This window comes from Amblyomma maculatum, chromosome 9, assembly GCF_055883805.1.
Source record: "Amblyomma maculatum isolate TAMU_Amacu chromosome 9, ASM5588380v1, whole genome shotgun sequence".
NCBI lineage: Eukaryota > Metazoa > Arthropoda > Arachnida > Ixodida > Ixodidae > Amblyomma > Amblyomma maculatum.
This window is the reverse complement of record NC_139352.1, coordinates 31,496,942-31,521,366: the sequence shown is the minus strand read 5'-3', so window position 1 is coordinate 31,521,366 and position 24,425 is coordinate 31,496,942. Positions and strand designations below refer to the sequence as shown.

General features: G+C 47.8%; 1 protein-coding gene across 1 annotated transcript; it reads left to right on the top strand.

The window, feature by feature from the left end:
- Nucleotides 1-23,888, top strand: LOC146178766 (1-acyl-sn-glycerol-3-phosphate acyltransferase epsilon-like). Its single transcript, XM_084580021.1, has 9 exons — nucleotides 1-11; nucleotides 852-1,053; nucleotides 10,345-10,423; nucleotides 15,912-16,027; nucleotides 17,249-17,335; nucleotides 18,731-18,821; nucleotides 20,044-20,205; nucleotides 22,434-22,557; nucleotides 23,511-23,888. Exons 1-9 carry the CDS (start codon nucleotides 1-3, stop codon nucleotides 23,731-23,733), a joined length of 1,095 nt encoding a protein of 364 aa, XP_084436147.1. The 3' UTR covers nucleotides 23,734-23,888.
- Nucleotides 23,889-24,425: the final 537 nt, after the last annotated feature.

Below are 24,425 nucleotides of genomic sequence, written 5' to 3'. Positions count from 1 at the left end.
ATGAGTTCCATGTGAGTTGGCTTTTATCGCCATGCGGGAATGCACTGTACACGTTCTGCTAGCTACATTGAGAGAGCTGCCTTCAACGAGAGCAATGCCGGACACTGTAATCAGTTTTGGGTGCACTGGCTTAGTCGATGTTTTGCCCAGTATTCGTGTAAGAAATCATGAATTAGTATAAGTGAAATAAATTAACATTGCCGAGGACTGCCAAGCATCCGCCCTCAGTACTCTCGTTTCCGCATCCGGTTACTGACTTTTGAATTTGGTTCATGCTGCGAGCTATGAATTTCATATATGAACATTGCTTTCGGCATGCCAATAGCAAAAAGAATACTGAAACGCTTATTTAAAAAGAATAGGTATAACACGCTCTCTCGAATTTTTACCTTTACGGGCCTATTGGATTTGATCCATGTTTTCCCTCGAATAGCCGCGTCTAGTAGGAGAGGTGGCTGCTGATGTCGTGTGACCAGTTTGACGCGGCTTTGTTCTGATTTCGCGGCGTAGTTGTAGCAGAAAAGTCCCATTGACGATTAAATTTTTGAGAAAGCCTAAGTGCGAAGAAAAATTAGTTCTATTTTAATGTTGGCATTCAATTTGCAACTGACAGCAACGTTGACTGCACGATCTCATTGGCTCCAGTTTTTCTTACGTACTGCATCAAAAAATCTCAGGTGATATAAATATCCGGAGCCCTCCACTACGGCGTCTGTCATAGCCTAAGTCTGTCATTGCCTTTGGGACGTTAAACCCCATAAAATCAAACCAAACTTCTCTCTTTACACCCAAACCTCTTAGTTTCAGTCCTGGTTATAAGGTCTGACTGTTAGCACGTTCTGGTCGCGTAGCTGCAACCTTCTGAAGCTGACCTTCCACTTCGTGGTGCTGGTGACGGTTGCGGCACCATTGTTTTTGGCCTGGAGCGCGTGGCGCCTGTTCACGGGTCTGGCGGCCCTGCCGAACCACGTGTACCAGATAGGGGACGACATGGTCTTCCACTTCTGCCAGAGGCTGCTCATCATGCTGCTGGAGGGTGTCGCCGGATGCAAGGTACCAGTTCACACGCACGTGCAGCCTACAAAGCATGAGCATATATTGTGTATTAGCGGTGAAAACCTTCAGTCGGCCTCGCACTGAGATCTCTTAATGGCGTCGGCGTTGTTGTAGTTATAACGCGAAGATACGCACATACATGATTTGGTGGCTCCGAACTGTGACGCAAAAGTTCCTAGTGCCGCGTACAGACTTTCGCTTCATTAATTTGCTAGTCAAGTTGAGACTAGTTTGCGGCATGGGGATTTGATCCAACCAAGGGTTTGCTCTAGTAACCTGGGATCGGATGGCACATGTTCCTCCGATTTTATGCCGTTGTAAATGTAGCTGTCCATCGTGAAGTTAAATATTGCGCCTTCCTTTCCCTCCAAACCAATGTAAACAGAAAATATTTAAAAACCGCAGAATGAAAAGGCGGCGTAAAAGTTGCTATCGTGAAGCTTGAGCGTCCATTTAATTTTAATTTCGAACTAGAAAATAGAAACTTCCATATTTTAAATACACGGGTCCCGATATCACCTCCCTTGTTACGCCCTGCGCTCCCTTTCGTTTGCTTTTTTTATTGCATTGGCAAGTTCAAGTTTACTCTTCACAAATTTCAAATTCCCAGAGTCCTCTACTGCGGCATCTCTCATAGCCTGTGTCGCTTTGGGACAGTAAACCCCATGAACCGAACCAAATTTCAAGCGTCCTCCAGAAATTCCAACTGATTTATTTATAGGAAGGGAAAGGCGCGGTAACTGTCTCACTGGAGCGTGTCATGCGAACACGCCATGATTTCCCCGCGCGCGCGCAAGCGTCTCTCGGCACTCGACCTTCTATGCATCCCACACCACTGGCGTCACTGAAAAGAAGTTTATTTCAACTCCAAAAACTGACGATACACGCTCATATACACACTATATACTATACAGGCGTCAGTGAACCCGTTCACTGGATAAAGAGAATTTATTGGGTACATACATACTTACATACATACATACATACATACATACATACATACATACATACATACATACATACATACATACATACATACATACATACATACATACATACATACATACATACATACATACATACATACATACATACATACATACATACATACATACATACATACATACATACATACATACATACATACATACATACATACATACATACATACATACATACATACATACATACATACATACATACATACATACATACATACATACATACATACATACATACATACATACATACATACATACATACAACAAAAACGCACATTGCACTATACAAAACACTATAGGTTACATATACCTATAATAAACTAAAAAAACATGAATCCCCAGGGAGGTGAAAACAGTATAAACAGGGAGGGTTCTAATAAAGGACGACAGGCATCTGAAGTCTGCTACCCCGTACAACATAGAAGCGCGTGTGCCAACGCCGCAGAAACCGCGTCTCACCGTCCGTTTCTGTCTATATAGATACTTCCAGATGACAAGGCGCAGCCTCTGCAAGGCTGGGTACATTGCTCGAGTGGGAGTGCGGCGCCGCTCAGCGAGGCACCTGTGACGCCACAACACAAATAGAACCACAGTGAACACAAGGTATTCAAAAGGGTTGCGCCGGCGCCTGACGCCGAAGTTCATGCGGACGTTAAACATCCTATATGCGAGCCGCCACATTGTTCTCGCAACTACAAATTCTAAAAAAAAAAAAACATGCGCAAAGCTCTCGGGAGCACCACAGTTGGCACACTGATCATTGGGTACTCTGGCAAGGCGCTGTCTCGTGGGGAGGACGCCCCAGCGCCTAAGCCAGTCAACATCTCGCACTTCATTTGGCAGCCGACAAGCTGCCCACTCTCGCCATTTGGGTACAGCGGTCTTCGTTGCTCATCAGCTGAAAGCCTGCGAACGGCTACTAATTCGCTGATGCGTGTGTTTGATAGGTCGCCTACATTAACATCTGACAGGTCTGCATCGAGAGTCGACTTTATCTCGGCAACCTCGCGGTAAAAAGGCAGAGGTATGTCCGCCTGTGGACCGAGGTATTGTTCGGTTGTAAGCACACGACGCGCCGTGTTCATCTAGTACAGGATGAGCGAGCGACCATGGGTAAGACTCGTCAGCTAATAGCCTCTCCACCAGCCTTAACGCGAGTACTCGAGCCACTGTCGTGATGCACGGCAGGCTAAGACCTCACCTGTTCCTCGGAAGGTGTAGGATGTGACGGGCGACTAGCGCTGACCTGCCATCCCAAACAAAGTTCTCTATAAGGGACGCGAGTCTGTTCATCAGACGGCGCGCGATTGTCGCGATACGCGCCACATAAAGGGTGAAAGCACACGCTCGTGTCTTAACACTAACTTGCCTTGTCAGATGGAGGGAAGGTGCACTGGGTGCAGCCCTCCTGTGAGGGTACATATCTCAACCAACAACCATCATCATCCTACGGCAGCCCCGGGCAAGGCCCCCTACACCACAGGGGTGGGGAGGTTTTTGTTTCGGGGAGCGGGCGTTATCCCAACCAAGGGGCTTATTGCAATTTGGATTCGCTCCGCCGGGGCGGGTTCGCAGTGCCAATGCGCCGCCCACTCAACGCCCTGGCGGATCGAAGCCTGACGCGAGCAAGGCTTCTAATAGCAGACTTCTATTCTTCGATTTTCTTCCTTGAATATGATCATTGGGTAACCCCATTCTTCATAAAATTTCTTTGCGCCGAGGTGCCGTACTTCTAGCTGAAGGTGGAACCAAAGCGCCTTTCTGATCTTAGTCTTCACTTCGAGGAGACACGGCGTCTTGGGGCTGAAGGCAGCGCGGCATCTCGCTACCCATATTTGGTAGTGGATTTCTGCGAGTGCCAAGACGAATTGTTTCCGTGCTTTACTGGGCAGCGGATTGAGGTGTCTCACCGTGCAGTACGGGATGCCTGGAATCTTGAACAAATCTCTCAGTCGATCGAGGAGCGCGGTTGACAGGGTGCAAACATAAAAAAACGTGCTCTGCGGTCTCTCGTGCTCCACAGAATGGGCAGGTTTTGGTGCGATAGTCTTGACACGAATGTTCGTCGGCGGATTGGAAATATGCCTCGCGCGAATCGCAGTGATGAGACTCCACATGGGGCGCTCGGCGGGCATTAATTATTTCTTTCGACAGATTTTTCGGAAGTGCCGGTGTCAATAGGTCAAGTGCACTTTTAAGTTCAAAACCGAGAGGGTCTTCGGCAGACTTTTTCCTTCGGAGCATCAGGTCTTATGCCGCCATGTGGTGGAAATCTGGCGGCGTCCCTGCGCGAGGGCAGCTATGGGGATGGGGGCCTTTGTGTGAAGGCAGTGAGCCTGGTTGAAAGGAAGAAGTTTGTGAGCATCCTTGTCAAAGGCATATCACATTCCACTGCGCACGCTGTCAGAGGGGTATGGAATTCCGAGGCCCCCTCTGTGCCTTGGCTGTATTTATGACGCATCTTCGGACTTGTCTGGAGCATCCTGCCATAGGAGGCGGACATGCCCGTGATGCTTGCCGTGAATCTTATCAAGGTGCTGAGGAGAGTGCGAATGATGGTTTCTTGCGCGGTGAGGGGGCATTTTGACTTCAGCATTGAGAGTGGCGCTGTCCACCTGGCATGCTGTGCCGTGGTCGGAGCGGGGAGGTCGGGAATGCCGAGGCCCCCTCTGTATCTTGACTGTTCTACGACGCATCTTCGGACTTGTCTGGAGCATCCTGCCATAGGAGGCGGACATGCCCGTAATGCTTGCCGTGAATCTTATCAAGGTGCTGAGGAGAGTGCGAATGATGGTTTCTTGCGCGGTGAGGGGGCATTTTGACTTCAGCATTGAGAGTGGCGCTGTCCACCTGGCATGCTGTGCCGTGGTCAGAGCGGGGAGGTCGGGAATGCCGAGGCCCCCTCTGTATCTTGACTGTTCTATGACGCATCTTCAGACTTGTCTGGAGCATCTTGCCATAGGGGGCGGGCATGTCCGTGATGCGGCAGGCAGGGTGCTGAGGAGAGTGCGAATGATGGTTTCTCGCGCGGTGAGGGTGCAATTTAACTTCGGCATTGGGAGTAACGTTGCTTATATTGGAGCACCTTCACTGACAGTTCGCGTCGCCTGAAACACACCAAGTTCCTGAATGCCATAATGAAAACTTACCATGCATGCACCAAGTCTGTTCTCAGTTTTTCTAAGCCAAGTGATACAATTCAAATCTGAATTAATATATTTAAAATATTCTTATTTGGCTTCTCATAGCAGAAAAATCCCTTATTCTAAATCCTGCGGGCTGGCCTTCCACCGAATTTTTATCTGTTGTAGGCCGTCATTGCACCCGACACCGCTTCGGTGGTGGTGGACGGCGGCCGTTGTTGCGGCGCGCGTCTTTCTCACCCTCTTCTTTTTTTTCTTCTCTATTTTCTCTTCTGTCCGCACGAGGCAGCGGACGTGGCTCAGCTACAGAGCCAGTAGCAGGCCCGTGCATTTTCGTTTCCTTCTTCCTACAGCCACAACAACAACAACAAAAAGAAGAGGTGGGGGAGGTGGTGAAGGGTGGCGCGCATGGTTGTCTACAACTGTGCACAGTCAGTTTATCGTGCTGTGAACAGTCCCGTAAATCGTCAGATGCAGTACTTGCAAGGGAATGTAGTGTGCGCTGCAGCAATGTCTGACTACGTGAAAAGCTTGTCGGAATCAGATAAACTGCGCTACAATGAAAAGCTGTACATTGACGGCGTTTTGCACCCGGGCCCATTTGCTAGGCATGAAACATCAGGGTAAGTCCTCTGGACTGACGCGGGCGCTCTGTCACCATTGAGCATGGCAATCATTGTAGCGCATTTGATTTTTTTTTTACTCCCCCAGTCGCCTCACTACAGAAACCGTCCAGGCATACAAGTGCCCGTAGGCATACCTTTATTTTGAATCAGGTGGGTGCGCGCGATGTCATCAACGGGCATACACGCTAGTTAACTATTTTTTCGTTTGTTCTCTTTTTTCCGTGGTATCGCTATAGTTCTCACACATTGTCACGTAGGGGGGGACAAGGCCGTACACACCAAAAGAAGACACAGGCGTGATGGTACTGAAATTAACTCTTTATTGGGCTTACTTGCGCCCGCAAACGAACTAAGCAACTCGGCGGCGGCGATAGCAACAAACTTGCTCGTCGATCGTCGAACTAAGAATATCCGTTTCACTTGTAAGCACTGAATTTAAAGGCGGCGAGGAAAGATCTAGATATAGCCGCAAATGGTACTAGCATGCTGAGTGGAGAAAACTTTTATTGTCCAGAATAGGTGACACCGGAGTTCCGGCACTGCTCGCAGGCGTCCAGGGAGCTCGATGTCACCCTAAGGGGCCGGGTACAGTGTACTTCACTATAGCCGGGGTTAGTAGACGAAGCGGTGCGCCGCTTCGGTTGCCAGACAGACAATGCTGGCCTGCGTCGCCGGGTCTTCGCTATGAAGCGCGGTCTCCCATGCTTCTGCGTCCGTGATTAAATTGCAGCCCGGGGAGTGGCTGCACTCCCAGATGATATGTTTTAGAGTTCCTATATCGTTACAGAATTTGCAGAATTGGTCCTCCGGATTTCCAGTTTGCGTGCGGTATCTCCATCTGGGAGACATGTGGTTCTTGGCTTGCAGGCGGCGCCAGGTGACTGCCTGTGTGGATGTGAGGGACCTATCTGGGGGTGGATATTTCCGCCGTCCTAACTTGTAGTGCTCGATGATTTCGTTGTAGGTCGCGAGCGTCTCGACCCTAAAGTTAGGTACTAGCATGACTTGGAACATTGTAGAAACACACACGAGCGGATAAACACAGGATACAGAATTGATAAGCGCGCCAGGATCACAACGATAAGGCTGCATGCCAGCGGCTGTCGAACAAGAACAAATAAAAAATTTAAACAGTTCGCGGCATTACTCCCCGTTAAAAAGAACATCGCCTCGATGTTTCAAAATAAACAGACAGAATTAACATAAACATTGCGAAGTAAACATCAACAGCCTTTAGTGCGCAAAATATGGCTTAAGGCGTACAATATGTACAATTTCTGGATGCACTCGGCGCCGCTGCGATGCTGCCGCGGCGTCGGGGACGACCTCGTAGTTCAGTTGTCCTAGTCGACGAAGCAACACACCGACGTCCGGCGGTACAACTTGCGACGAAACGACGCAATGTAGAGGCCGGGAGGCCAAGTGTGGGGTTGGATGCCTGTACGCCGCCTTGTACTGGGTGAAAAGCTCTTGCGGCGGTACTTCAGACCGTACAGAATCCTTCGACACTTCGGACAGCTTGACTACTAGGTCATCCCCGACAGTCCGATTACATCCCAAAGGCGCCGGGCGCGCCCAGAAGTTGTACATGTGTGCGCCTCAGAGCTCATTAGGCGCTTATGTCATTTTAATATTTAATGTTTTGTTTACCTTTATGTGTTTATTTTGTAAGCATCGGATCGATGCCTTCTTAAGGGGGCTAATGCCATAAACATTCAACTCTGTTCAGTTCAGTTCAGTCGTTCAGTCGTGTCCGACTCTTCGTGACCCTATGGACCATGTCACGCCACGCTTTCCGGTCTCTCACTATCTTCCTAACATCACATAACTTCATCTGCAGTGTCTCGAGGATGCCATCTAACCAACTCTGTACTTATTTTTTCAACAGCCGCACGCATGCGGCTTTATCACTATGATTCTGGCACGCGTATCAATTCTTTGTTCTTTGTTTGATCGTGATCGTTGTCGCGAGACGCTAGTTTATCAGTTTGTCGCGCAAGATGCACTGATGTGTTACTCGGAGATTCCGGCCACTAGCGTATATTTTTGCAATGCTCTAGGTTGTGCTAGTCGCCGTTTGCGGTTTTATCTTGGTCTTTCTTTGCAGCCTTTAAATCAACGTGTTAAATTGGCCGTGTTGGTACATATCTTGAACAAATATATGACAGCGCAAGAGACAAGGACAAGACGAGACGAAAAAGACGGCGCTTAAACAGCTGCCCGTTGACGATTTCGGGTAGCGAATCTAAAAGCAAATAGGTGGAGCCGAAAAGTGACACGGAGATGGCGCTTCACACAGTCCTCGAGCGTATTGATGACAGCTGTCGCGTCAAACACGTCGGTGTATTGACGCGAGCTCGGCCATGCGCTCGCGTTGTCAACGCACAAGTGTAAGCGACGCAAGGCCACACTTGTCCACAACGCAAAGCAACTCGTCCTCGCTTTCCTGAGGTCCTGAATTGGTTCTCATTGCCATCACGCAGTGTAGAGGCCACGTGGACGCCATTTATATGTCGTATAATAGAGCTCGCATACCGCATGCCGAAAAGGAAAATTGTCCTGCGTAATTCATTCCACCTAAAAGTGTGTTAGAAGTCGTGTCACGTTAGTAATAAGTATTCGTGAAATTATTGCAGCTGTAACACTCTGTCCGAGCTATCATCGTGATTGAATCCCCTAGCAGAACATATCTGTGTTAGCTAGTTGGCCAGAATACCCGTCTTTCAACGGTTCTCGCACTCATTCTCATTATGCCCCATGGGTTACTCAGACCGACGGTGAGCTTGTAGGGCTCTATGATGCGCTAAAAACCTACAGTTATAACGTATGCCATAGCGTATCAGCCACGGGCCAAACCTCACTCCAAATCAGACTCATCACGGACTGGCATGCCACCACACTTGAACTAAATGAACCTAATCGTGACCAAGCTCAATCGCACTGTATCCATGTTCGAAGAGCGTGGCTGTTGCATTCGTATTCTATGGACTCAAGGCTACACTGATGTTGGCACAGGGAATGAATCCGCTCATGAAGCGGCCAGGGAGCGTCTACTCACTTCTCTGCCGCTAGACCATGGCTCCCGAAGTTCTATGGGATCGGATGAACATTGCCATCCACATTTCGATTGAACCACCTCAAGAACGCAAGTCGCCGTCGGCTTCATGACACCAACCATCAGGGTTTCTCGCGGCCACCTCCAACCTCTCTCGGGCTGAAGAAGTTTTCATTAATAAGCGTTGGGCTAATTCTGCGTACACTCCTTACATTCTGCACTAATTTCTAGCGCCGCATTGCCCACGATCGCTACTGCTGATTTCTCAAGACATCAGCGTACTGAAATGCCTGTACTACAACCTTAGTTGCAAGCCAGACCTATTCATGGCTCCTTTTTTGATCGAGGCAGATACGCCTTGGTTACCAAACATGGCACACCCGCAGATGCTATCGCCTTCAATCGAACTCTTTCTCTCGGCCTTCGCAGGAGGATCTTGCTGCCTATGGTCGACGAAGTGGCCTTATACGAGCAATGTGAAGCGGGGCTTCTCACCCTGCTTAGTGGTTTTCTTTGAACTTGACTTCGAGTTGAACTATTCCTTCAAGGACGTTTCCCCCCTTTTCCTCATCCCCTGACTAACAAAAGTTCATTAATTCATCCATTCAATTCGCTACTGCGTCGGCCGCGTTTGCACTTTCGAATAGCGTCGCGACATCTCATGGGCTGTTTGCAGCGCTGCTAAAGGCAGGGGTGACTTTGCCAAAACACGATAATGCGCACTATAATATGCAATTCTCTTCCTATTATTGTAGTCTCCATAGACTCGGGAGGCGAGGAGTCAGCACAACTATCTATTCCAGTAAGCATAATCCTGATAGGGCCTGGATGTCCCTGCCTTTTGCAGTGCTTATGTTTGTCACTGCATGTGTTTGCTCGTGTTTGCCACATTCCAGTCTTAAGCGAAAGCCTTTCTAGGCTAATGGAACGAAATCCCGTGCGCGAGAGTTGTGCGCAAGATCTGTCATATTCTGCGAGACTCCGCGAGATGTGTTCTTGTCTAGAGTCCCCGCCATCTGCAATCGCACACTTGAACGCGCGCCAAGAAACGCTACGCGACAGGAGCGATGGTGTATAGTCCACACTCTTGCCGGATAAACTGTGACAGATACAGTGCCTTCCCTTTCCTGTAAGCCAATTATAATTATAAGTAGCACTGCAACGAACGTCGATAAGTGGCACGGATTGCTCCGTGACAGGAGGTAATCGATGTGAGTCAAATGACAGGTGAGGAAGGGTAGGCTTTCGGCATTTTCTCCTTTTTAACTAAGATTGTTAGGTAACCAAAATACCTCAAATGCAGTGACTTCCGCGGCATCAGTTCAGCCAGCTTTTTCGAGCAATGTTTCGAAATGGCGGGAAAACGTGTGTGTGTCGTCAAAGTATTGGCGTCGCGGTGTAGAAACTCGATCAACAGCGACAGCCTGTTGCTGACGCACACACGCCCGTCGCCGTATTCGCAGGTTTTGTTTCACGGAGACGTCGCTGATGTTGTGAACAAGAAAGAGCGGGCATTCTACCTCTTCAACCACCAGAGCTCGTGTGAGTACAACCGTGGACACCGACCAGTGCTACACAGAGCATGCCTTGTTACTGCTGAGCTCTGCCGGTCTCCTCGCCCAAGTGCTTCGTCAACATCGACAGGGGTGTTATCAAACGCTAAACGAGGACACGGCGAAATGCGTAGCACTATTCGCAACTGGGTTTGCAGTTCACACCAGTTCTGGTGTCGGCGCTTGTGTGACTGCACCATATCTGTCTGCGCCCTTGCTAAGCTCAGGTATATTTCTTCTCGTCGTCACGCCTAACCGACCTTGAGGCTTGCGCACGCTTTTATGCGTCATACTGCCCCTCATAATTCATTCGGTATTATTTGGGCTTCACAGGTTTCGTGGCTTTAAATAGAAAATTGTAGGGGTTTAAACGTGGCCTGAACCTAGTGATATAACGAAAGCTATGAGTGTTGCAGCGATTGTCTCTGAAGCGGCGTTTACACGGACCCGACAGGAGCGTGTTGAGTTGAGTTGTCGGGTAGAAAACCAGCTACGGGTTCATGTAAAAACCGTCGGGTCGGGTCGAGAAGATGACGGGACGAGTCCACTCAACTCCCGCGCAGAGGGTGGGTTGACTGAACTCAACACCTTGCAGGAAGCCAGTAAATGCTGCTGGATTGAGTCGGGGCACAGTGGGATAGGAGAACAGTACGGAAATTGCTAGAGATGCGCGGGGGAAAAACCGGAATCGGGAGCCGTCTGCTCATCCTTCGCCTCGACGCGAGGTGCCGCCGTAATCGCCGCTTGTGTAGGGTGCCTCGATGTAACGCGCGGCGCTGGTATCCAGGCACCCTACGCTTGTGTAGAGTCGGTTTTGTGCTCGTCGGGTCGGGTTTATGTAAACCTGGTAGGGTCGAGTCTACTCAACTCAACTCCCCAATTCGACCGTCCGCTGTCGGGTCCATAAAAACAGAGGTCAGGAAAGATCGACGACGTCGACTGTGGTGCGTTACATTCACAAGTTAACCCACACTATAAAAACCAATTGGCAAACAGGACTGACATCCTCGTGATTTTTCAACACCACAAAAGCTCATTGGGTGTCAGCGGTTGTAGGTTTCAGAACGCGGATGCGCAATGTCCGCACCGGCTCATTGATATGTGGTCACATGGAATGAAGACTGCGCTCACGCGCGCGGAATGATGCGGTTCTAAAACTACCTAATCCTCCGCCAAGCTTTGATTTTTGGTGCAATTAAGGGATAGGATAGGATAGGAAGAACACTAATTGCTCTAGAAAGGTCTTGAGCTAGTAGCCGACGAGACAGAAGAGGTCCATCTTCCTTCTTCTTACCGGGTCGGTGTCCCTATTCCAGGGCTCCGCTGAGCTTCGCTGCTCGCTGGGCGTGCTGTATCAGACCTTGTTGGCAACCCAGATCGCCGCTGGAGAGCCGGCTCTCCCACTGTTCCACATTCCGGCCCTTACGAAAGCTATCGTTTTTACTGCATTCCCACGTGATGTGGTATAACGAAGGTTTGCTACCAGACCATGGGCAGGTGTCCCGATATTGCGACGGGTAAATCTTGCTAAGGATATGCAGGTTAGGGAATGTTCCTGTCTGCAGTCTTCGCCAGTACACTGCCTCTTGTACTATCCGCCTCCCGATGAGGAGGCGGATAGCGGATCCGTACCCCCTTATAGTAGTTCAGAATCTCTGAGTACGTAGGGCCGACTCGCTCGGGTAGATCGTCCAATTGGGAGGAAGCTCGGCTCGTGTACCCTCGAGCTACCTGATCGGCGCGTTCGTTCCCCGCTATGTCGGTGTGTCCTGGCACCCAGTAGATGTGTGTGACTTTTGGTGGGGTCGCGCTGTGGAGAAGCCTGAGCGCGGCGCGACCTTAGCGGCCGTTTATGTAGTTACGGCGCGCTTCTCTCGAATCTGTAAGAATAGTAAGGGACGTGTTGCTTCGATACCCGGCTACCACCGCTAGAGCAACAGTTGCCAGCTCCTCCCCTTCGGTTACCGTGCAATCCCTGACTGAGGCGCTAGCTAATTCCTTTAGGTTGAATCAACAGCTACCACCACTGCGCTGTTATGTGAGCTTCCTGTATACAGAGCCGCATTCCGTGTATACCGTTGTGGATTTTGTAGCTAGATTTTTTTGTACATACTTCGCCCGAGCTGCCCTACGAGTCATATGCAAGTTGGGATCCATGTTCCGGGGAAGGGAGCTAACCTTTAGCGTCTGGAGAATTGCGTCCGGAATGTTCGCAGTACAATTCTTGATTTCCGCAGTTCCACCTAGCCCTAGTCGCCTAATGGCGAAGCGAGCGCCCCAGGAGTCTGCTGGAGCCTGGCTATCTGCGGGACCAGTTGGGCTTCTTTGATCTCTTCGAAGGTGTTGTGAACTCCAAGAGCTAGTAGTTTTTGTGTTGGAGGTGTTCATTGGTAGGTGCAGGGCTGTCTTGAAGGGGTATCAGTCTCGTATTTCTATAGGAGTCATATGGAGAAAATGTCTTCTGTCGCGGGCCAGGAGTCAAAGAATAGCCAAAAGAATGATAAAAATGAACAGGAACAAACAGTAAAATATCACACGATTGCTCTCAAGACTGCTTAAGAGCAGAAAATGCAAAGCTTTTCTCCTTCCTCATTTTTTCTGCTATCTTTCACACCTCTCTTTTTTCTCTTTTCCCTTCTTTCTACTATTAGCTTTCTTTTCTTTTCCTGTCCGCTTTTTCTTGTTTCTTTGTTTCGTTCTATCTTTTCTTTTTATCTTCCACCTTGACCTTGTCGTACTCGAACCTACGACCTTATCTGACTGGCATACTCAATAACCATCAATAATCATCAGTATTATTGTCAGTAGTTTACATCGCTATCACCGCTATCACTATGTATGCCATGGCTATCTGTATATGTATTCACATACAACTATATCAATCACATTATTATTATTATCTCTATCAAAATCGCTTACTGCTATCACTCACTAACAAACTGTAACAATCACTATATCACAGTCGCGTACCGCTAGCTGTCACTATCACCGGTGTTTTTTAACATTTTCATCATCACTGTATTTATCATCACTGCATTACTATTATTAGCTGATTCTATCACTAATTATCATTGCCACCATCTCAACAAAAATATATTTTGATACATACAGATGGTATATGCAACAGATGTTTGGTTTGGGCTAGTTGGTAGCAGTTTCTTGAAGACATAGCGCAAAAAAGAGACGGGGACAACACAGATGTAAACAGGACAGGCGCTATATGCACTTGCAGACGGCATTTACTCAAAACTATAGGAGTAAAATAAGGGAGAAGGAAAAGAGGAGGAGGAGGAGGAGGGACCGGAGCAGAGAGGGGAAATATGCAACGCCAACTAGGCGATTGCCTGGCCTTCATGGCCGACTTCATTGTCTGGAGCATGCACACTGATGGCTTTGCGTTAGTCCCGGATATTTTTTTCGCTAACTGCAAACTGCCTCCCTGCAGTCCGGTACCTGTGCTCCTCGAAAAATTCAATTGCATGCAGCTTGAATTTTGCATGTAAACTTTCTCGCCTTGCGGCCGACGCCATGGTTAGCGAGAAATAAGACGCGATGCGACAAATATGAAGCCCACATGTCGATGGTGGTGGAAAACTTTTATTGGTACAAAGGGCAAAAGTGAAGAGAATTAAAAAGGCAAACAATTGAGCTAATTGGTGCATACTTCAGGTTTTTAATGCAGCATGTAGAATAAAAAAAAAAACGGGCACGCAGAAAGAAACACACAGAACAAGGACAAAGCTGCACTGACAAAGCGGATGTCCAATAAAGATAGAGAATTGCATAGGAGTGTTGCGGGTGACCTTGGGGCTGCCGGTTTCGGTGTCCAGGCCGCGAAGCCGCTACAGCGACCAATGCAATAAAGATGCCGTGTTGGACGGGAATGACGCGAATGGGAGCGGCTCGAAAATTAAAACTTGTTAGTGGCCAGCTATCAATTTCGTTTTGCGAGATAAATTGATGTTGCTTTTTAGTTCTTTCTAAATGCATGACAGAAAATGATGTGGCAGTTGTGCCACGCAGTTGTGGCTCGCGATTTTCCGGCTCGGGCGCACGCCTGTGCTGCCCACCTCATATTTTGCGATGTAAAAATTGTACATTGTTGGGTTTAACGTGCCAAAGTGGCATAAGGGCTTTGAGCGACGTCGTAGTTGTGGGCTCCGGAATAATTTCGGCGACCAGGATCTCCTAACGTGCGCTGACATCGCGCAGCTCACAGACTCCTTTTCGGGCGCGGACCAGGTGTGGTCCGGTTTTCTTCCATACATACAAGTCGCACCGGTGTTTAAGATGCGCTGACATAATTTTTAGAAGAAAAGAAAAAAAAACACGACTTATAAACGAGAAAATGCGGTATTCATAACATATCAGCTATTACTTCATGAACTATTTCTAATGAATTATTTATAATCATTAATCGGCATACAACCGATCATGCAGTTTAAGGTCACACTCTTTGTGGACACCGTTCCGGAACGCCCATGCACTGACGGGCCAAGAAAGGATTCGCCTTGAAAACAACAAGCAACAATAAAATACACGCAGCCGAAATGTCCTGTTCCCAGACCCAACTCTTCCATTCTTCGCAGAAAAAAAATAAAGACCGGAGCATGCTCGACTTGCCTAAACGCGGACGGCCATCACGAATTCAGGATGCTCGAAGAGAGGTACTAAAAAGCTACAGCGAACAATAATGGCCACAATTACGTGTTTTCGAAAGAAACAAAAATTTCGAGGGACTTTAGCAACTAAAGTAGTGAAAGGCGCAAGCCTGAGTGCCGCATTCTGCTATACAACTGGCAAGAACCAGTAAATAATTATTAATTGGTAATTAATCAATAAATATAATTAATAGCTAAATTATTTATTGATTAGTTAGTCAAATAGTAGGTAACTGAATAATTACTTATTCGATTATCCAATAATTCGTTAAATAATGAAATACCCAATTAGTAATTATTTGATCAAATATTTAGTCAGCAATTATTAGTTAATCATTGATTGATATATGGCCATATAAGGCACGCATTCGCTCATACTGTGGTGCTGCTCTGTGATTGGTCGAGACCTCCGTGACGTCATCCCACCTCGGCCAATCAGAACCGCCGCAAAAGCGGGACACATTTTGTCCACGACAGCATGAGCCACTAAAGGCTTTCGGCTTAAAATGTAAACTTGGAAATGAAAGAATGAGCGTGTTGTCGGCCGCTTTGTCGTGAAGGCAGCTGGCGTTCGTCCGAAGCTCATGCAGTATAAGGAGTCAATGGGCCCTCTTTTCAGTTACACAAAAAAGACATGTATCGTCTGCGGACGAGGTTTTTTAGTTGATTGTAGTCGGAAAGCGACTCCCTCAGTAAAGCCGACTCGTGAAGCTGGTGTCTGCTTTCGGAATAAAGGCAAAAATTTTTGGATCCCTTCTCTACACTGTAGCCACGACGCATGCCTCTTTTTGTTTTTTCTTTTGCTGTATGTCGCAGTCGATTGGATCGCCGTGAACCTCCTGGCCGAAAGAACAGGCAGTGCCGGTAACCTGCGGTACATCGTCAAGCAGAGCATACAGTCAGTGCCGCTGCTAGGATTCTACTTCCACCAGGTAAGCTCATAGATTGATGCCCCACCTCACCGCCACTACAGGCAAGAGTCGGACCTACTTGTAACACAGTAGAATATGAATGCTCAGTATTCAGGAGCCTCAGTGAAGGCAGCCATGGGACATAAGGCTTAGCCGAAATCTTTTTGTAGCTGTACCTCTATCCGAACAAACAGCGGGAAATAGCGGCGGATTCCCTGGCGTTAATTCAAAAAACTTCACGGCCCTTGATGCATTGACCAACTCCAATGAAACGGTTGCTCTTGAAAATGTGGTCTGCACGACTGCATGACTCGTGTATCATCTTTATATGCCGATTTTGTGATGCATACGGTGTGATGCTCAGGCGGCGACGTGGACGTGCTGAAGATATCGGCGCAGCCATAATATTCATGTGGGCCCCTCCGCCTCCCACGCAGCTTGATCTGGTGAACCTTCGCATATGTTCATTGTTGTTGAGCACTTTCATTAGTTTCTTCATACCATGGACAACTATTGTCGAAATAGTTTTGTGCATCGAGAGGCAGAGTAAAAGCTTACGTGTCTGCGCATAATTAGGACATTGAGTCCACTGAATTGCGCCTCTCACATTGCACTTCAATTACTGAGACCGAGGTTAAATGAACCATCTGGCGCAGAGCGTCCCCGAGCGCTGGGACGGCACCAGGGTCTTCAGACTGTACTGTACGTCTTTTCCAACACAGCGCCTGTCCTTTTGAAAGCTTCTCTTAGACGAAAAAAAAAAACTACAGAACTTTGTCAAACATGCGACAAAATATCCTGTAGTTCTGTCGTAACCATAAGATTTTTCTGTAGTTCTGTACTACTTTTCTGTAGTTGTGTAGTTTTTCTGTAGTATATTTCTGTTGTCTGTAGTTCTGTACTACTTTTCTGTTGGAACTACAGAAATTTCTGATGTTACTACAGAATGTTCTGTTGTCACAACAGATTTCCCGTCAAAAACCGCACAAAAATTCTGTCGTAACATCAAAAAATTTTCTGCAGTTTTTTCCGACGGGGATATATATGTGTCTTCTCTCGCTATAGGCGCTCTATTCTGTGGCGTCCCATGTAGCCTTAGTCTCTTCAGGGTGTTGAAACCACATACCATACCATACCATACCATACCATACCATACCATACCATACCATACCATACCATACCATACCATACCATACCGAATAATCTGTTCCGCCCTGTTTCCCCACTGACGCACCCGAACAGCACGGCTGTATCTACATCAACCGGCAGCACCTTAATCACTTCAAGATGAAGCAAGGTCTCTACTATCTACAGAACGAGAACATAAAGGTAACGTAATTCTTACACCCGACAGTGAGTCCACCGAATACATGCACGGAACTTGTACGCAGACATGTACGTAGACAAGCAATCTTAATGCTCCTCGCCATACAATGTTTAAATGGAGCCAAATAATTTGTGATAAGCGCCAACAGCTGCAAAATTACCTGAAGCCATGCACATTTACGAGGTCAGCGAAGGTGTCTTTCTTTTTAAATTTCCTCTTCTTTGTAGCTACTATGACCGCGCGTATACCCCGATTTTCGCCTTATACTTACTGATGACATGCTCCTTGATGACGAGCCCAGCGTTTGCCCGGGGTCGCTTTGGAAATATGCATCTCTGGGTCTTTGAATGCAGTCAGTGATTCGCAGTATTAGGGAGCTTTAGATAGGGGGACCCTATCGGTTAGTGGGATAGGGTAATTGCGGGGTGACAATGTGCACGCGTGGAGCACTGCGATGAAAGGGAAGGGGGTGCGGAAATCATTCTGAGCATCATTTAACACCGTGATTCCAAGCACGCGCACTGTTGCCCCGCTATTACCCTATTCCCCTAACCGACAGGACGCCCTTCTTCTAAAACTCCCTAATCACTCTGAGCAAGCGCATTCGCGAGCCGCTATTACCTCATTCTCCCAACCTATATTGTCCCCCTGTTCGAAATCTCCCGAATCACTCTGAGCAAGCGTACCCGCAAGCCGCTATTACCCTATGCCCCTAACTGATAGGGTCCCCTGGTTCTAAAAGTCCCTAATCACTCCGAGCAAGCGTACTCGCGAGACGCTATTACCCCATTCCCCTAATCGATAGGGCGCCCTTGTTCTAAAACTCCCTAATCACTCTGAGCAAGCGCACTCGCGAGACGCCATTACCATATTCCCCTAATCGATAGGGCGCCCCTGTTCTAAAACTCCCCAATCACTCTGAGCAAGCGCATTCACGAACCGCTATTACCTTATTCCCCTAACCGATATGGTCTCCCTGCTCTAAAGCTGCCTAATCACTCTGAGCGAGCGTACTTGCGTGCCGCTATTACCCTATTCGCCTAACTGATAGGGTCCCCGGTTCTAAATCTCCCTAATCACTCTGAGCAAGCCTGCTCGCGAGCTGCTATTGCCCTATTTTCCTAACCGATATGGTCTCCCTATTCTAAAGCTCTCTATTAACTTGAAAAAAAAACAGATAAGAAGATGCTTTAGGATTGCTACACTTTATGAGCCTCCTTTCTGATCTGTCAATTCCACGTGAAAAAATAGACGCCATCTCAAAATACAGAAGAATAAAGTAGTAATTGATTGCGTCCATATCGCTTAATTTAGGCCGTAGCTGGCACATTTGTACAGTCTGTTTACAAACCAGAGTGCATGCTGACTTTTCACTTCCCGTGCATTCTACTGTTCAGTCAAGCATCGTTCACTTTCCGGAGGGAAGCCGGTTCATACCTGGGAAAGAAGACGCCATTATTAAGAGCACCCAGTTTGCCATCAGCCAAGGTTAGCACCCTCTACTTTCATCTATCCTTACTAAAAGGTTTTATTGAGTTGTTAACAGGCAGACATAATTACTGCGGGCTCCACTTGGCGAGACTCGCATTTGCTTATACCAACATGTGCGTTCACGTATAGGCCTGCAGAGCAAAGTACCAAATGTCGTAAAGCTTGTTGCACCTTATCGCATACGAAGAATCCGAGCTACAGCAGCGGAGTTATTAGGGAAAACGGAACCTTTGGCCTCGGAACGTTTTATTTTATCAACCGGGTAACCTTGTAGTGATTTGTATGGATGGAAAGACACCAGCCCACCTCTCGTGATCCCCCCTTCCGGAAAAGGCGACTCAATGCCTACCAGGTTCGTAGTCGTTCCCAGTACTACTGCCGATATTTCTACGTATGCGCTGTTATTGTAAGGCAGCATCGCCTTTAGAGGAATTCAAAACTTACGGGGCCAATGATCCCTCTGATTGTGTCCTGTATATATCACAGAGCAAAACTGCGCAAACTTCACAACGGACAGAGAAGGGCAGACGAGACACAGGCGCTGACTAACAACTGAAGGTTTATTGTTCTGACACCTCGGAATATATACAGCAAGCATCAAAAACAAGAAGAACAACAAAGCCCGATAGACACTCATCTCAGCCAGACATCAAGCAGGAGCACCATGATCATCCAACACCCGATAGGAAAAGCAACTCCTTATCTAGAAGGGCTATGGAGGGGATGCTTACACAGCTGTCTTTTAGGTTTGCAATTTTTTCGGCCTCGATTATTTCTCGACCTAAAACCTAAAAGACAGCCGTGTAAGCATTCCCTCCATAGCCCTTCTAGATAAAGAGTTGCTTTTCCTATCGGCTGTTGGATGATCATGGTGCTCCTGCTTGATGTCTGGCTGAGATGAGTGTCTATCGGGATTTGTTGTTCTTCTTGTTTTTGATGCTTGCTGTATATATTCCGAGGTGTCAGAACAATAAACCTTCAGTTGTTAGTCAGCGCCTGTGTCTCGTCTGCCCTTCTCTGTCCGTTGTGAAGTTTGCGCTGTTTTGCTCTGTGATGAACCAACTAGCTCGAGATCTTTTCTTCGTGTATATATCACTTGAGTGTTCCAGGTAAAAATACTTCTGAAATCATTAGCGTGAAATGGCCTTGGACTGCGTGTTCCTGTACCAGATCTCTAAAAGCGTGTACAGAATGTGTTTTTCTCATGCTTTCTTTCAAGGGCTGCCCGTCCCACGCCATCACCTGATACCTCGGACGCGGGGCTTTGTTCTCACGGTGCAAGAGATGCGGAACCATCTGGATGCCGTGTACTGCGTCACCACCATCTACAGCGGCACCAGACTGCCCCATGGCGGCCGCAGGGCCGCGCCGGCAATCTTCGGTGAGCAAAGAGGAAATGTAGATGCTGAAGGGTTTGTTTGGGAGAAGGATTTTGCGGCCTTTTCGCGAACACTGTCAGTTCAGACCGCCTAGTTGCACTTGTGTCTGCGAAAATTATTGCGAAAACAAGGAATTGCCTGATTTCTGAACTTCCATTAGGCAGCCTTGAAAGAAGAAATGTACTCCAATAACTCATGGTGCAGGGCTAGCTGATGATTCATACTTGTAAAGAAAACAGCGCAAGAAAGAAGAGCCCAGAGGAGAAAATGACACGACACAAATAAATAAGCAAATATTATTTTGCAGGAATACAAGCCCAAAAGCAAGAGTTTTTCTCGAAGCTTTCCACATAGAAAGTGTTCATCAGCGCATCAGCGATTTCTCGATAAGCCTATATTTGGAGAGTGTGGTTTTCCTGATAGATATGCATAGAGGTAAAAAAAAAGCCAACAGGCGTTTCATGCCTGGTCCGCTAGTTATACACTGTTGCTTGACACATCTCATCCTTCGTTGCTATTTTGTCTCTGACATTGATGTGAAGTAGCTATGAAGTAGCTAGAGAGGCGATAAAGAGAGAGACCTCAAGCTGAACTACCCCGCACCTCCACCAAGGCGTTACGTGGGTAGTTCAGCTTGAGGTTGTAGAGAGCGGAGACGGGAGACAAGACTTTCACACAACAGGCTTTTTCTGCAGGCACCAGCCGACACTGCTCGAACGTCGTCGTCGTCTTCGCCAAAATTCCCGAGATTCTTCTTTTTCCTCCTTATGCGCATATCAGCGCATGCTCCGCCTAACGTAACAATATTATTCATATTTGTGAAATTTGGTGTAAAAAAAGAACGCGTTGATTGTGTCGCGTCGTATTCCGTTTTCGTCCTTCCTGCGCTGTCTTCTTTACAAGCGTGAGAGAAGGAAGGCGCCGAAAAACACCACTGCTTTTCTTAGCCTTTGTCTTTGAAGTTTCGGCTAAAAAATGATATCACAAGGATGTTAAACTTTTTCCACCACTGCTCTGTGCATGAACTTGCTTTTTTCCTCAGTTGACGTGGAGGCGCACGACATTCTTGGCTGTAGCTCCCGAGATCGTCGGGTGTCATCGAACGACATTGAATTATTCACGAGGCCTCACCTCATTTTTGTTCCCTTGAACCTCTGATTGGAGATAAGGATATTATTGCGAAAGCAATACTAGTCGCACTTTCAAGCCTTCGCGCGACCCGGCCGCAGTTACGTCTTACCCACGTGATGCTGTGACGTCACACCCCACGTGACACACGGGCTGGCAGGAGCTGCCAACTTGGGTCTCTCGTTTCACATGGGACGGTTATGTCAGAATCAGGCTGCTAGGACCCTGACATTCACATTACCCCTATAGGCCACTAAGGCACGTTGATACGGGCTGGTTATGCGGGGCTTTATATGTGGGCTGAGAAAGAAGAAAATGAAAACAAGAACGCTCGGTCACCAGCAGCAATGCTTTCGCTTAATATTTGGTTCAGCAGCGTTGAACCCTTGTAATTTTGTTTTCTTCACGAGACCCTACCTTCTCGTCTTCCTCTTGTTAAGCCTCGGAGTGGTGATAAGGATATGTCAAAGCGGAAGCTGCACTCTCCACTTTGACATTTGACCTTTTGGTGATGATATAGTTAGTGCGCGTGTAGTGATTTCACACACACACACACACACACACACACACACACACACACACACACACACACACACACACACACACACACACACACACACACACACACACACACACACACACACACACACACACACACACACACACACACACACACACACACACACACACACACACACACACACACACACACACACACACACACACACACACACACACACACACACACACACACACACACACACACACACACACACACACACACACACACACGCACACACACACAAACAAACAAACAAACAAACAAACAAACAGGAATCCGGGTGCTCCAGTCCAACAGACTGTCTTAACCGCTGAGCCACCGCGGAGGGTACTTTCGATCGTTATAACCAGGTTTAAGCAAGGTTAAACCCCCGCCGCTTTTCCTTTTTGTTTTATGCCATACATACATTCCTCAAATCGTATCACGTATTAGACTGGCCAGGACGCCTGCACAGGCTTAGTAATACGCTGCAGCTGCCTATAGGCAACCAAAAATGAAGCACGCATTGAGAGAGCGCACTTATATTTGTGCGCTGCGCAGACCTCTTCACGGGACGGTGTGGCCTACTGCAGATGCACATCAAGCGGACGCCCATCAATAAACTGCCCGAGGACGACAAAGGCCTTAAAAAGTTCATTTTCGACGCCTTCTACGAAAAAGACGCGTGAGTGGTCACTGCACGGTTCGTCCCTGTTCAATGAAAGCTGGAAGCTGATGTAGAAAGAGTGGGGGGGAAGGGGGGGGGGGGAGGGGGGGCGCAGTGGATATGCAATGGAGTTAGCGGGAGTCGAGAACATTGCAGTGACTGAAGGGCCACCCATGCCGATTCGTTAAAGGTGAAAGGAACAGTTGATGGCATAGAGACTACCCGAACAGCCATAGGTGACGTAAAATGCTCAAGCTCATCTGTATTGCACTGCGACAATAGACCATTTTACTGAGCGCACTTGCGTTCTGTCCTGACGACGCTCGCTCTCTGGGCGCGCTCCACTGGGGGGACTAGATGAGCGGCCGAGCGTGCAGCGCCGTAAACTTGCTTTGGAAGCTTGTGGGTTCAGCGCATGCGCAATGACGTCATCGCTCCACTCACCGTAAGCCCAATCTGCTAAATGTATTTAATAATACAAACAGTCAGTGATGTAATGTGTAATGCTAAAAGACTTAAGTCAAGACTTTAGCAAAAGATACTGAATTGCAATTGGACAACGACAACATGGTGCCTGGACCCCCTACATCTCGTATACTCCTCGGAGAGCGCCCTGTATCACCTGTTGGTTGCCATTGGATAAGTTATTGACAAAGCATTGTATATATGTATATTCCTGTCCCAGAAATAGACGTTCACTTTCGCCACAAATGCCTGAAGCATAATATTATCATAGCACATGTGAATGTCGTCGAAGTTACGCCTCATGCGGCTACGATTCGTCAAACAGCAATATGTACCAGGTCATTATGTGCGAAACCTGGCAGATAATGTGTCTCTGGCATAACGAAGCTATAGAGCGCGGAGACGGAGCCGCGCTGTTTTGTGTCGTGAAATTACCGGGGAGGATAAAAACGTGAACAGCTGTCCATGAATATGCGGGGGCTGTTTTGGGCGCTCTCATAACCCAGGCTTCTCACCGCCTACTACGACTCCGACGAGACGCCGGCCGAGCTGCAGAACCCGGTGATTGTGCCCTGCGAGCACCTGCACGGCCAGTTCGTTCTTCTCGTCACCGTGTTCGTAGTGAGCCTGTTCTTGCTGACGCCCGGAGGTCGGGCGTGCCTCTGGATGACCTGGCTGTACGGATCCATCTTCGGATACTCCTGGCTGGGCATGAACTCCGTCGCGTGAACACCGGTCACGCTTGTCCTCTCTTGCGTCTGGTTTCGATTTGGACCAACTTTTTGCGCCTAAAAACAATGCAAAGTGTCCCTAACCTATTACTAGTTGTGTTCGTCGAACGATCCTTTGCGACTTCGATGACGTCTTTATAGTTTACTAATCTTCGCGCGTGCTGGCGGACTATCCACGAACTTTTCTCTTTAAGGGTCGTTACTCTTCGTCACGCAAGAATTAACCTGAGTTACAATAGAAATGTAAAACGTATTGCATTATTAGCCGCTAACTACCGCCCTACCAGTGTCGTCAGCTAGAAGGAGCGAACCTAGCTGAGGTGACACCAGCAAACGAGATTAACTGGTGTGTTACTCCGCCAATAATATTCGCATTTTGCCTGCTGTTACGTGTATGCTTAATAGCTGCATAATCACCCAGCTCCGCAAGTATAATTCATTCGTTTTGTCATATTGTGTGGTCGTCTACACGGCTAAGAATTGAAAGCCGATGTTTAAGGCATATTTTGTTCGCAGATTTAAGGACAATATCGTGCGTGTACAATGCAAGCATGTAACTTTCAGAATGGCATATATCTGGGCGTTAGTAACTCCTAGCGTCCTGGTGAACTTATAAAACCCACATTTTAAGACTATTTGCTAGCCAGGCTCCCAACTTGAAGGTCATATGTTTTGTATATACATATCTAA